The 12,802-nt window shown below is 39.7% G+C and overlaps 1 protein-coding gene across 1 annotated transcript; it reads left to right on the top strand.

Annotated features, from left to right (window-relative positions):
* The first annotated feature begins 292 nt into the window (after window positions 1-292).
* LOC121884813 (voltage-dependent calcium channel gamma-1 subunit-like) lies at window positions 293-11,970 on the top strand. Its single transcript, XM_042393827.1, has 4 exons — window positions 293-533; window positions 9,642-9,716; window positions 11,154-11,291; window positions 11,738-11,970. The coding sequence occupies exons 1-4, from the start codon at window positions 293-295 to the stop codon at window positions 11,968-11,970; spliced, it is 687 nt and encodes a 228-aa protein (XP_042249761.1).
* The last annotated feature ends 832 nt before the right edge of the window (window positions 11,971-12,802 follow it).

The following is a 12,802-nucleotide window of genomic DNA, read 5'->3' as shown; positions in this document are numbered from 1 at the left end:
AAAGAAAGAGTCGTGGACGGGAGAGGAGAGGACATCAGAAGTGTAGTGAAGCTGTGAACAAGACAGGGGGAACCTCTGGAGTCAACATCCGACGCAGAGGAGCTAAAAACAAGCAGGACAAAGGCAACTTTGACCGTCTTTACGATCTCACACACTCTATCTAGACAAAGCCACATACACACTAGCATTTCACTTACTCGTGTCACACACACACACATGCAAACACAGGCACGCGCACACACAGACTAACACCTCTTTCCTGCTTACAACTTTTTGCACATCGAGCAGCAACATGTATGAGGAGCAGGCGACCAAGGTCAAGATCACCTCTGTGGTGATTTTGGTGGGCATGTCGTCAATGCTGGCAGCCGTGGTGACTGACCACTGGGCTGTGCTTAGCCCCCGGGTGGAGAAGTTCAACGCTACCTGCGAGGCGGCCCACTTTGGCCTCTGGAGGCTCTGCAAGAAGAGCATTTTCATCGTGGAGGAGGACCCCCAAGGCAAAGGCTGCGGCCCCATCAGTTTACCTGGAGGTACGGAGCTTCCTCATATTACAGCTGGTGAAAGAATGTCGGCTGTTTGATGATGTGGTTTTGTGAGTAGGGTTCTTGCTTGTGCTTACAGTAAAGGTTCATGTCAAGGTCTTCTTGACACTTGATGTGGTCAGACATAGATGTAATATGTATAGGTAAAACTTTTCTATTTGTAAAGTGAATTTATTGTGCGGTTGCTAGCTGACAGCTCCCCTAACTGTATAGTCACAATCAGGAGTTTGTCTTTTGCCAGATTTAGAAAGACAGAGGAGGAAAAAATGGTGGTGGAAAGTGAATGAAATATTAAGAAAAAACAGCAGAAAAAATGACTTCAGCTGGATATTGTGGGAACATCCTTCATGGTGTATCTGCTACCTTTTATCTGCTTTCCTGTATCACAAGATCAAATTAAGCCTTGACTTTGATGTATGTGGGTTTCAGCTCTACAGAACTGGTGGTGGGGGGGGGGGGTTGCCTTCACCTCACATTTTTCATTAATCCTTGCATATGTATCAGAAAAAGACAAAGCAAATTGTATTTAAGTTTTCCATAAATCCTGGAACATTAAACCCTCAAATATTGCTGCTTTGATACTACAAATCATTTTAAGGACTGTCTTTTTAAGGACTGGTGGAAGTAGAGAAGGGAAAGAAATGGTTGGAGTCTAAAGTGTCTCTTCCACTCTGCTTTCTCAATCTCCATCTGTGTGTCTGTTCCTTCCTCTTTTTTTGCTTCTCCCCTCTCAAAGACACATGCCAGCAAATACAGTATGTTGGCATGCACACTACACACACATGGCCGTGCATTAGGACTGAATGTGCAACAGTTCTATGCCCAGCCTTCCACTGAACCATCATTATCTTCCACAGAGGAAGTCTCTGAACAGACTGCCAATTAAGCACACTCGAACAGCTGAAGTCAAGTGCGTAATGGAAGAGCATTGCTGCTATACTTCACAGTTACACATGACACAAACATGAAAACATTCTGCCTGGGCCAACAGAGCCCCATTTACCTCACAGCTAAGGCCCTATTTCTCTCATTTTCTCGTAACTCTGTTGTCGCATCTCTCACATCACAACAGGAATTACATCATTTGTCAGTATTTTGTCTGATTCTCTATGATAAAAGTTCATAAGGGTGCAATTTAACTTCTACACCCCTTGTTCATTCTGACTCACAGTAGATCTGAGGTTGGCTTTGATCTCAGATGCGAGACTGTCTAGAGAGCAGTTTTTAGGGATTGCACTTAATTCCCAGAGTAAATTCTGATGTCACGGTGCTTAAACCCACCAATTTGTGGCCAAACTCTTGCTTAATCATAAAAAAAGAAAAACCAAAAAGTGGGAGAGGTTGCTCGCTACAGCATCTGTATCAAAAAAATAAAAAGGTAAAAAGGAAGTTCTCTCCCTTCCTTGCATAATGTTGCATACAGTAAGTGATTCCAAAAAAAAGTAAGTCAAAACCCTTCTGTCGTGCATTTAAAAAGTCTGCTTCTCCAAAAATAGCCTTGTAGCTTTAATTACAAGAGCCAAAATTGAACCGAGCCAGCCCTGGGGTAAACAGTGTCTCGCTGGCCTCTGGCTGTGTGTTCGTGCCTTGCAGACTAACAGAGAGATTTCACTCTGGCTCTATCATTGACTTAGCCTCCGGCTCCGGCACCTCAGGATCAGTACAGACCTTAATGAAGTGTGGCTTCCTGCTCCAGCTCATGAGTTAGAGTACACCTGGGAGACTCGGGAGGGATGAAGGGGATTGGGGGAAGAAAGCAGAAGTCTGCGTGGGTGGATAGAGGCAGGGATGTCTCTGTTGAAGGGGTAATGGGGAGCTCTTTTACGGTGTCCAAAGAAGGGGGGGGGGGACTTTCAGTGAAGAGAGATGTACTACATTTTATATATTGCATGTTTAGGAACCAGAAAAACAGGACCAGTAAATGCAACTAGACAAGATGTATGCCTGCCATAAAAATGTGGCAGCTATAGGGATATCAATGGCGTCCAAAACACCTTCTTGGCACAGAATGGAGACAGAAATTTCTATCTGTTAAGACCAACAGTGAGAGATTTTTCCCATCCCACAAGTCAATCACCTGTGGAATGCATGACGAGCATATTGTAGCTGACTGACTCCATATCTCCTATCTCTATGATGAATTAATACCTTCACAACCTGACAGCAGCAGTAAAACAGTGTCAGGTACCAGTGTAGAATCCCAACTGCTTCTCTAATGCTCAACATTGAAAGAGAGAAGCCATCTGACAGACTAAACTTGTCGGCTGCCTCGCCTTTCTTGCTTCCCAGCTGTGCGCCAAGGGGAGTTCAGCTCAGTAACGCAGGGCTCCACCTTCCCCATGTCTGCTGCCACCTGTCAGAGTGTGTGGCAAGAAAAATCTTCTCTTGGCTACAATCCCACAAAGTTATTTTTTTTTCCCACACTTGGGTTATAAGGAGAAAAGAGTCATTCTGTCATATTATCTTAAAAAGTGTGCTGCTCTGCTGTTTGCTCCCACGTCAGTTGTGGTTATACAAGCCCATCTCTCCCCATTTGTGGCCCTGCTGTCGTCAGAAATGGATCTAATGTGGCTGGTGAGTTTGGTGGTGTGTCCCTATTAGGGGAGTAGATCGCAATTGCTCTGTGTTGTTTGTCACACCACCTAATTTTGAGATGACACTGGGTGAGATGCTGATTGATGATTTCTTTTTTCCCTCCTCAGAGTGAGTTTTACTGACCGTCCTCACCAGGCAGGGCTGAGGCTTGTGGGGAAAAGTTAAATACAGAGTTTCTCCAGTGGCCAAAAAAAGGTGTCTGGAAATTTCTTCTCTTACAAACAGTTGCTTTCTCTAATGGCATCTCATTCGTCAATCTGCTAGTGAGTTTGACAACAAAAAGGATCATATTTCTGTCTGACTTCAGCGGTTTGCTTTTTCCTTGATAGAGTGCTTTCAGGCTGAAGGCTTGGCTAGATTGCAAATTTTATGAGTGTATAATAGCGTTGCACTTAGCAAGTCAGCCAACCACAGACAACATTAACACCTCTTGACAATGTCTGCAACATGGAGTTATTTTGATAGTTTCCATAGATTTAATATTCCAATATTCAACCTGCACTAGTTCATCCATTTGACAGTTCTGAAAAAATATTTAGATCCTTTTAGCTCACTTAGCAACACTGGTGCAAAATTGTACAACTACTTTCAACATCCTGCTCTGGTAGTTTATAGGATGCCTGTGAGGTTCAGGGGGCAAAAAGAGCTCTAATACAATTTTAGATTTGTCTACCTAAGTAAGAATCCACTGAGTTTACAGCCTAATGGAGTGTTTAACTGGCAAACAACATCACACAAGCTTTGCTTTATCTAGTTCTCAATTTAATGTGTGTTGTAGGTTGAGTGTTGAGCACATCAGCAAAGCACAATCATAAAAAAAACCCAGAGTTGATCCAGAGTGCACCATAACAGATTACAGCCTTGATGAACAGTGTATACCCAAGCAAGCAGCGGTGATTGGACTTAATAACATGCATTTGCATTTTCCCAAACACACGGGGAGTTAGTCGTCAAGAGGCGCATACACAAACACTTTTTCATATAGGCACAATTATGCTGCTTTTGTGAAGAGGTTGCATAACAATGGCAGCAAAGCATTGCACCCAGATGACTTTTGAAATTAGCTTCCCACAAATGACGCATGATGACAGCTTGAGAGCTGTAAAAAAAAAATCAAACAGACCCTTTATGGATAACATCATGCTCCTCTGCAGGAAAATAAAGAGCATAAATAATGCTTTTGTGTGCATGTATGTGTTACGATGCATATGTGCAAGGAGAGGCAAGGGAAAATGTGTTTATTTGCAGCTGTGTTTTACAGTTTCCAAGTGGTCAAGCATCACATGTTTTTTCCAGCTTTACAATGGAAAGAGATTGCCCCCTGACCACTTACACTTCAAATAAAACACCTTTCTCCTCCTCGACTTCTTTCTGTGACTCAATACCTGGCTGGTGCCCCCAATTCATGCCCTTAAAAGCACGGGTATTCACCTTGAGCCACCATTTTCACTCTCTAGATACCCAGTTATTTTCCTCTGTGGTTTGTCTGGTTTCTGCTTTGGGTGCACAGCCAAAAATGTGGAGGTGTGGTGCTGATTTTGCATTTGGAAAACAAGGTCCAAAATTTGTATGAATCATTACCCATTATGTAAATTTGAAATATATAAAAGGAAATACATATTCAGAGATAACTGCTGCCCCCATTTACAGAATGCTGTGCTAGGATGCGGTTTGTGGTGATTATGATGATCACACACACATACATGCAAGTACAGGAACACAAGGGTCGCAAGGACTCTCCTTTACTGTGGTGTCCTAGTTATCAGAGCTCCTGGTGGAATAGCCATTCAAATACCACCCATCCTATTCACATTGACCCAGAATTAGTTGGTCATTCTGTGTGGCTAGAAAAAGAACAGCCCCCCCATCACCTGAAAAACCCATCTTCCATAACACTCCTAAAGAAATAGAAACTATTTCCAGGACCAAAGATATCATTATGGGTAAAAACATGGTACCATAATAATTCTGTCAGTTTGATGTTATGTATCCTCAGAAATGTCAAGGATAGGTGGAGAGTGAGTGGAAGGAGGAATATGAACAGAGAAACTAGCTGTAAAAAGAAAGAAAGCAGAAGTTGTGGCGAAAGAGAGAAACAGAAAAACTTTTAAAATGCATGCAAAAGTGCAAGTGGAGAGGAGAGGATGGAGCGGAGTCAAAGTGCCAAAGGTAAGGGGAAAGGAGAGGCTGCATATTAAAGAGAGGAGGTGTCAGCAGAGTTTAATGGAAAGAGGCGAAACTAAAATGACAGGCGATACTTCGTTCTAATGACTCTCCCACCTGGAACTAAATCCCCCTATTAGCCAGACTTGCAAGGTCAATGATACGCACCCAGATGTTCTCCTCCACACTGAATTTTCCTCATCTGGATTTGCAATACAAGCCAGATTTATTTTGTTTACCTTTTTTGGGCAGTGTAGTTTTACTTTCAATGCAAAAAGTGTTTTATGGTGTACTCATATTGTGGTTGCACTTAGTAATAGCAACGCAGATGTGTGTTTTTGGCAACAGAGAAGAAGAATAATAATGGCATCTGTTGTGGCAGTGAAAACTAAAAAAATGTAGCAAAGTGGATAAATCATGTGGATGAATCACACCTAACTGCTCTTCCTGTCTTCTGTCTTAGTACCAAGATAAAGTACTGAGGAAAGAAGAGATTTCCTCTCCTGTCGTGACTTTTTATTTAAGAGAAATGCTTCATTTAGAACTGCTGCTGTCACTACCAACAGTATAAAGGCAAGGAACATGTCAATAGTTAACTATATCGGTTACATTATAAAAATACTTGTTCTTCTTTCTATAGTAAGACTTCAAGCCAAGGTTTATTAGAATAATATTTTAATTACATTTTAATTTAAAATATATGTATCACAATACCAAGGCTAACTACCTGTAGCACACAAAAACAATTCTGTTTCTTTATTTTCTGCTCTTCTACATGGATCATCATCTGGTTAGGATGCTGATTTTATGGATATGTGGCTTTTTCCTCAGTCTTTTAGCATTATATCATGTTTGTTCATATTTAAGACCCCATTCACTGGCCTCTCGGTTTTTAAACCGAATCAGCTAGAAAAAAGTCTTTTCAACCAACTCACAGAGATGTAGCGTTAGCATTATCTTACACTGGCGACCTACACCTGATAAAATCTGCCAGCATCAGACACCTTGCCTGGGTCCAGACCTTTGAATCCACTCACTCCACCGAGTCGAGTTGACAATTCTGTCTGATATCAGGTAATCAGGCATCACTTAACCCTTACATACTGTTCATATTCTGACCCTTCACAGTATGAAGTGGGTTATTTTTGACCCGCCTCAAGTATTCCTTTATAGTTAGTCTCTATACCAAACTTTGAACCACAAATGTATTTTGCATCCATATACTGTTAATTATTACTGTCATTAATAAATGGGTGATTTATCCTTCATTAATGTTTCAGAGAGCAGAGAGAATGTTTTCTTTAGGTGTGACATTATTTGTTTATGGAGAAAACACTTCAGCAATCACACTATATTATGATCTCATGTTATATAAAACAGGAGAACATAACAGCCTTAATTATTTCTATGAATCTTATTGAAAGTGAACAATGCAACAACATTTTTGAATAGTAAGTTTCATTATAACCATTAAAACCATCAATCATAATAATAAATCATTTTTAAATATTTCTATTTTTGCATATTCTGGGCCACTTTGGAAAAAAATCATAACATTTCAGACTTAAAGAATGTTATTTAGGGTGTTTTATTGCTTTCAAATGTCAAAATGGGTCAAATTTGACCCAAACAGGGTTAAGCCGTCAAAATCCACGGTTGTCAGCTTAAAATGAGACATCTGCTTCTGTCTTGTTCTGTGTGAAATCGAAGACCCGCTTTTTTTAAAATTACAGCAAATTTTGAGTGCTAAATCTGCCACCGTTATAATATATGCAAACTGACATGCTAGAAAGACATAGTGACAGTAACTATGTGGGGCGAACCGTCAATAACTAAACCTAAGAAAATCAGTCACTATCCTAACTAATATTCTTTCACTGCGCTCTACATTATCTTTCTTAATTCAATGGGATCACACAAATAACTAAAGGCTCAGTCTCTCAAAGTTTCCTTTGTTTATATAAGAGGTCTTACTGTCTTACCTTTGTGTGGTGGGTAGATAACAGTCTTCATAGAGACTGAGGTAAATCTTACAGCTACACCCAACACAAACACACATTAGCTTAGATAAGCTGAGCCCCAGAGGTAAAGACACCTATTGAGAAAAGATTAATGAAAATAATATATTTGCAAATTCAAGCTGCACTGTGACCCCACCTCCAATTCTCCCTACCGCCAACTTGCGCACGCACGCACACACACATGCACATATGCACACCTATGCATGCACACACTCTTGATATGCCTTTACATGCCTAAATAGATAGGACTAGCCAAGACCTGCAGCAGCCTGTTGCTAGGTTACCTCTAGTGATTCTTTCTCATCCTGTGTAACAAACAGCTCCTCCGTTGCCAAGTACACACACATATGTGCACACAGACACCAACACACAAATATTGTCCATCTCTGTGGACAGAGACAGCACCTGTCTGCTTTATGGGTTTAATCTCAGCAAGAAAGGATGGTGAGTGGAGGAAAGGTTTGGCCTTTACATCCTCTCCAGCCCTCCCTCTCAGCCCATCTGCCCTCAACAAATAGATAAATGGATGTGTGGGAAATGACTGCATCTTGGAAAATCACTTTTCTGTACGAGGCTATATTGAAATTTGTGTTCAAAAGAGTTTGGGCGAGCAAAGTGCAGAAATGTGTCATTCTTGTGTAGAAATGGGTATGGACTGATTTCTGAGAAGTAAACACAGCCAACATGAAGGAAAGTGAGGGACTGTTTTTTTTAGGATGACAGCAAGTCACAGAACACTGCTGTGATTTGGAGGCGGTGTTGATCAAATAGCCAAAGAGAAACTGCAACAGTTGTGCATGCTGATTCTTTACCAATTTAGAAATGAGAGAGATGTCTGGCTTTATTTATTTATTTCAGATTTTAAATAGAGGATAAGCCCCTTGAGATGCACCAACTCAGCAGGTGAATGATTAAGATTATAACTAGTACCAAATAACATGCTGCAAGACTTCTGCTTGTTCAATATGTGATTGTTATTTAAAGAACAGTTTTGAACAAAAGAAAATTCTGATTGCAGAGAGCTTTGAGTTTTATTATATGAGAGTCAGATGTGTATAAAACTGTGTCATCTGCATATAAGTGAACAGAACAATTAGAACAAATTTTAGGAAGATCATTAATAAAGATAGAGAAAAGTAAAGGTCCCAAGATAGATGCTTGTGGTACACTCTTTTCAACAATTAAATAATCTGATTGATTGTGATGAAAAGAAACACACTGACAACAGTTATGGAGGTAAGAATTAAAACAAAATAATACCTGTTGAGAGACACCAATAGCATAAAGTTTATGAAGAAGAAGATAATGGTCAACTAAATCGAAAGCCTTGGTTGAATCAATACAAATTGCCCCTGTGAAATAACCTTTGTCTAAAGATGATAATACATCATTAGAAAATTGTACAATGGCCACAGTGGTAGAAACATTAGAACGAAAACCAGACTGAAAGGGGGATAAAATATTGTGATCATTAATGTACTGTGATAATTGATTAAAAATTAACTTTTCAAATATTTTATCTGTAGTACAAATAATAAAAATTGGTCTAATTATTAAGATCTAGGGGGTCTACACCTTTATGAAGTGGAGTCACTTTAGCACATTTCCAAATAGATGGAAGATTACAAGTGGATAGGGACAGATTAAATAGGTCAGCAAGTGGGAAAATAAGCACTTGAGAAGCTAATTTTATAAACTTAGCCTCTAAGCCATTGGGACCATGAGCACAGCCAACATTAAGAGCAGAAATAACTTGCATAATTTCAATGGGTAAAATATGTCTGAAAGAAAATTTAGCCACTGGTAGTTAGGTTGCCAATTTGATGATTTAAATAAAGTGAAACAAAAGAGTAAGAACTACAAACAGAGGAATGTGAATGTGAATGATGACTGAAAACTTAAGAAATAATAGCAACTAAACCATCATGGACAACTTCATCATTAACATGGATCTGTGCAACAGAGCTTTTACTGGGGCTAAGGATACTTTTCATCCTGTTCCAGAACTGTTTAGGATTACGAAAATCATGAGAAAGACTATTTCTATAAAAGTTGTACTTAGCATTCCTAGTTTTTATTTTACAGAAATTTGTATGCTTCCCAGTCAGCTGGATACCTAGATATTTGATATTTTGCATAGGCTTTATTTATGCTTGGGCAAAATACAGTATAACAAGCACTAATTTTCTGGCTTAATAAAGAATGCCTTTCAACCAAAGAAGCACAGGTTCAAGCTGCTGGGTTTGCTTGCATCCACCCGCGTAAAGTGTCTCTCATGTCTTATGCCTCATGTCTCTCTCCCTGTCTTACTCTGCAGCAAAAAACTGTTCCTACTTCAAACACTTTACATCTGGGGAAGAAGCTGAAGTTTTTGAAGTCAAGACCCAGAAAGGTGGGTGCCTCCTCAATGACACTGAAACTACATATTACAACAGATACATTTTTTTTCTCAGAGACCTAACTGAACGTCTCTGATGAGAAAAAAAATACAACAAAACCATTTTCTAGTAAAGTAAAAGGAAAGATGGTGAACAGTAAATCAGGTAAAACACAGTGTCATACATGCATATACAGTACATACCACATATCCGTCAAACACAAACCTAAATACAACACATGAAGTGCATTTTATGTCACATATAAGACCCCCTACAACACAACACTATGTCTCCTACAAATTCATATACAACTAATTTACAATTGAAAATATGTTTTGTAGGAACTGTTAAAGCCACCTAGATTACGTTTTTTTCAACATCATGAGAAAACCTTTGAATGCAAACACAGTTATAGTGCGCACTGTCCTTCATATCAGATAAGGGAGTAATCTGTAAGCAACCTGATTGTCATCTCCTCATCTTTTCTTCGTTAGCTAGATTGATATTTTCAAAGTGAACCTATCTCCAGGAAACAGCTTCATTACATTACGTTACATCATACATACACTGTATAGGTACAACAGGACTGTATATTGTATCTATAATGCAAAACACATAATGGTCACTTATTTTATAACTATGTATAAGTGTGTGCAGGCAGGAACAGCAAGGGCAACTTGATTTGTACAATACATTTCATACAAAGAGTGATTTTAAAAGCTTTACTTAGCACATTGAGAATAATGTAATTCACCCACTTTACCAAGAGAAAGAACTACATTGAATCAATGCAAAAAAAAATAAGTTAGTGAATTTGGGCAGCCTGCAAATCTGTTGATGAAACATAACACAGAAGGCAAAAGTGAACAGGGTTGACACTTACATACACATATATAGTCACACAAACCAACAGTCCTCAAACAGACACAGAATGAGGCCGACCTACACTGGAGAGACTGTAAGGTTATTTTACACTTGGTGTTATTCCACAGTCGGGGTGCTGAAATGGAATAGGATGCTCCAAGGATCATTTCTATCACAGTTGGAGTGTTATGGCGAGGGAAAGACTAGATTATGTTTATCTGACAAACAGTTAGGAGGGGAGTCGGGCGGTAAGACAGAGAGATTTTCTAAAGATCTTGTTATGAGCCTGCAGCATCTTATCTGTCATGCAAATGGCATTTTTGCCAGTTTGGGTAACTGACTGTTGTTTTTTAAAGTGAGGCTAATTTAAAGGCTAATTATCTGTGTCATAACCCGCCTGAGTGCTGTATTGAAACAATTGCTATGTAAACAGTACTACATCCCTCTGTTTCCTACTCACTCTCTCAATTTTTTAATCGCTACAGCTTTGCCGTCTCTCTTCCCTCCACCTCTTTTCTTCCCTTTCTCACTCTATCTTGCTGTTCCCAATTCTTTCCTCTTTTCCTTTGTCTCTTCCCTCTCTTCAGAGTACAATATCTCAGCGGCAGCCATCGCCATCTTCAGTCTGTTCTTCATGATAATGGGCACACTCTGTGTCATCTTCTCCTTCGGGAAGGGGCGTGACTACTTGCTCCGGCCTGCTGGGATGTTCTTTGCCTTTGCAGGTCAGTTATGGCCGATAATCCCAGATCAGCCTTTGTCTTGTACTCTTGTCTCTATGTTACAACTCAAATTCAAATGAGTTGTATCAGTGTCACCATCATGCACACCTCTTCTTTTGATGATGATTGTCTTTGTAGTTAATTTTAGTGACCAAGCCACTGACATTTTTTTAGAGTTGGCACGTGCTGATAGAGTTGATGTAGCTCTGGGCTGACATTTCAAAATATCCAAGTGTTAAATTAACTGTGATGGGTGTGAATCCCATCTAGCGCTGTATTCACTGTTACAGGCGCAAAGCTAAAACAAAATTGACAATCTTGCAGTGAAAATGTGGAACTGTAATAACATTTGATTAAACAGATATGACAACATAAATGCCATGAATGTAAGTGAAGCATCTGCTTCTTTCCAGTCCGTTACAACCCATTCTTACTGTTTTGGCACGCAGGCCTCTGCATCATCATTTCTGTCGAAGTAATGCGCCAGTCTGTCAAGCGCATGATTGACAGTGACGAGACCATCTGGATTGAATACTACTACTCCTGGTCCTTTACCTGCGCCTGCGCCTCCTTCACCCTGCTCATCCTCAGCGGAGTTGCCCTGCTCCTCATCTCCATGCCCCACATGCCACGTAACCCCTGGGAGACCTGCATGGACGCTGAACCTGAAATCTTAGATTAACCACGAATGATGCATCTAAAGAGCTGGTTGAAATGACAGAAACTACAAATGATTCTACATGTATTAGCCCTTTAATGACTAATCCCATGTACTTACTGTATGATTATTGTAAGCTATTTTCCAAAGCATTCAAATAGCCTGAAATTCCACCCTCTAAACATTCATTGGTTTCAATTCATGTTAGTGAAATCAACTGCCAATTAACACCTTTTTTTGAAGCAAGATTCTTTCAAACTCACATTACCATTTTTTTAGGCCTACACATGCTTACTGTCATGTTTGTGTTTGGGGTTTTGTTATTTTGTGAAAATGGCTCTTTAATGCAATTCTTTTTAGCAGCTATGTCTTATGTATAGGATGTTTGAGCTTTTAGCAAGCACCTGAACACACCAACAAGTGGCTCTGCTTTTAGTCACATTACCACATGACCATAAAGTAGCTTGACATAACTTTTATTGAAAAAAAACCCAACTCGATGTCCACTGTGATAAATTACCAGTTTCAAGCAAGATTCAAGTCTCCTCAAAATGATGTATATACTAAAATATCTTGTGACCAGTGGGTGTCTAGAAGTAATGAATGAGTCAAACTAGAGATGCGTGATATGTTTTTAAAATTTCAAACAATTTGTAGTAAATGTGGAAAAAGATGCAAACACCTCTGAATCACCCTGCAAAGCTGGATTCGACAAGACCTGGGTCAGAATATTTGACTTTGACACATATGTACAGTACCAGTCACAGATTTGGACACACTTTCTCATTCAAGTGCATGGGGAAGGTGTGTCCAAACCTTTGACTACTATTACTATTACAACTATTACTGCATAATA

Source organism: Thunnus maccoyii, chromosome 18 (assembly GCF_910596095.1).
Source record: "Thunnus maccoyii chromosome 18, fThuMac1.1, whole genome shotgun sequence".
In the NCBI taxonomy this organism is placed as follows: Eukaryota; Metazoa; Chordata; class Actinopteri; order Scombriformes; family Scombridae; genus Thunnus; species Thunnus maccoyii.
The sequence above is the reverse complement of the archived record's forward strand: the minus strand, read 5'-3'. Positions and strand labels throughout refer to the sequence as shown.

Coding starts and splice junctions, on each gene's coding strand:
- LOC121884813 (XM_042393827.1), top strand. CDS start 293: ATGTATGAGGAGCAGGCGACCAAGGTCAAGATCACCTCTGTGGTGATT. Junction 534..9,641: donor CCCCATCAGTTTACCTGGAG/GTACGGAGCTTC, acceptor CTTACTCTGCAG/CAAAAAACTGTTCCTACTTC. Junction 11,292..11,737: donor GATGTTCTTTGCCTTTGCAG/GTCAGTTATGGC, acceptor TTTGGCACGCAG/GCCTCTGCATCATCATTTCT.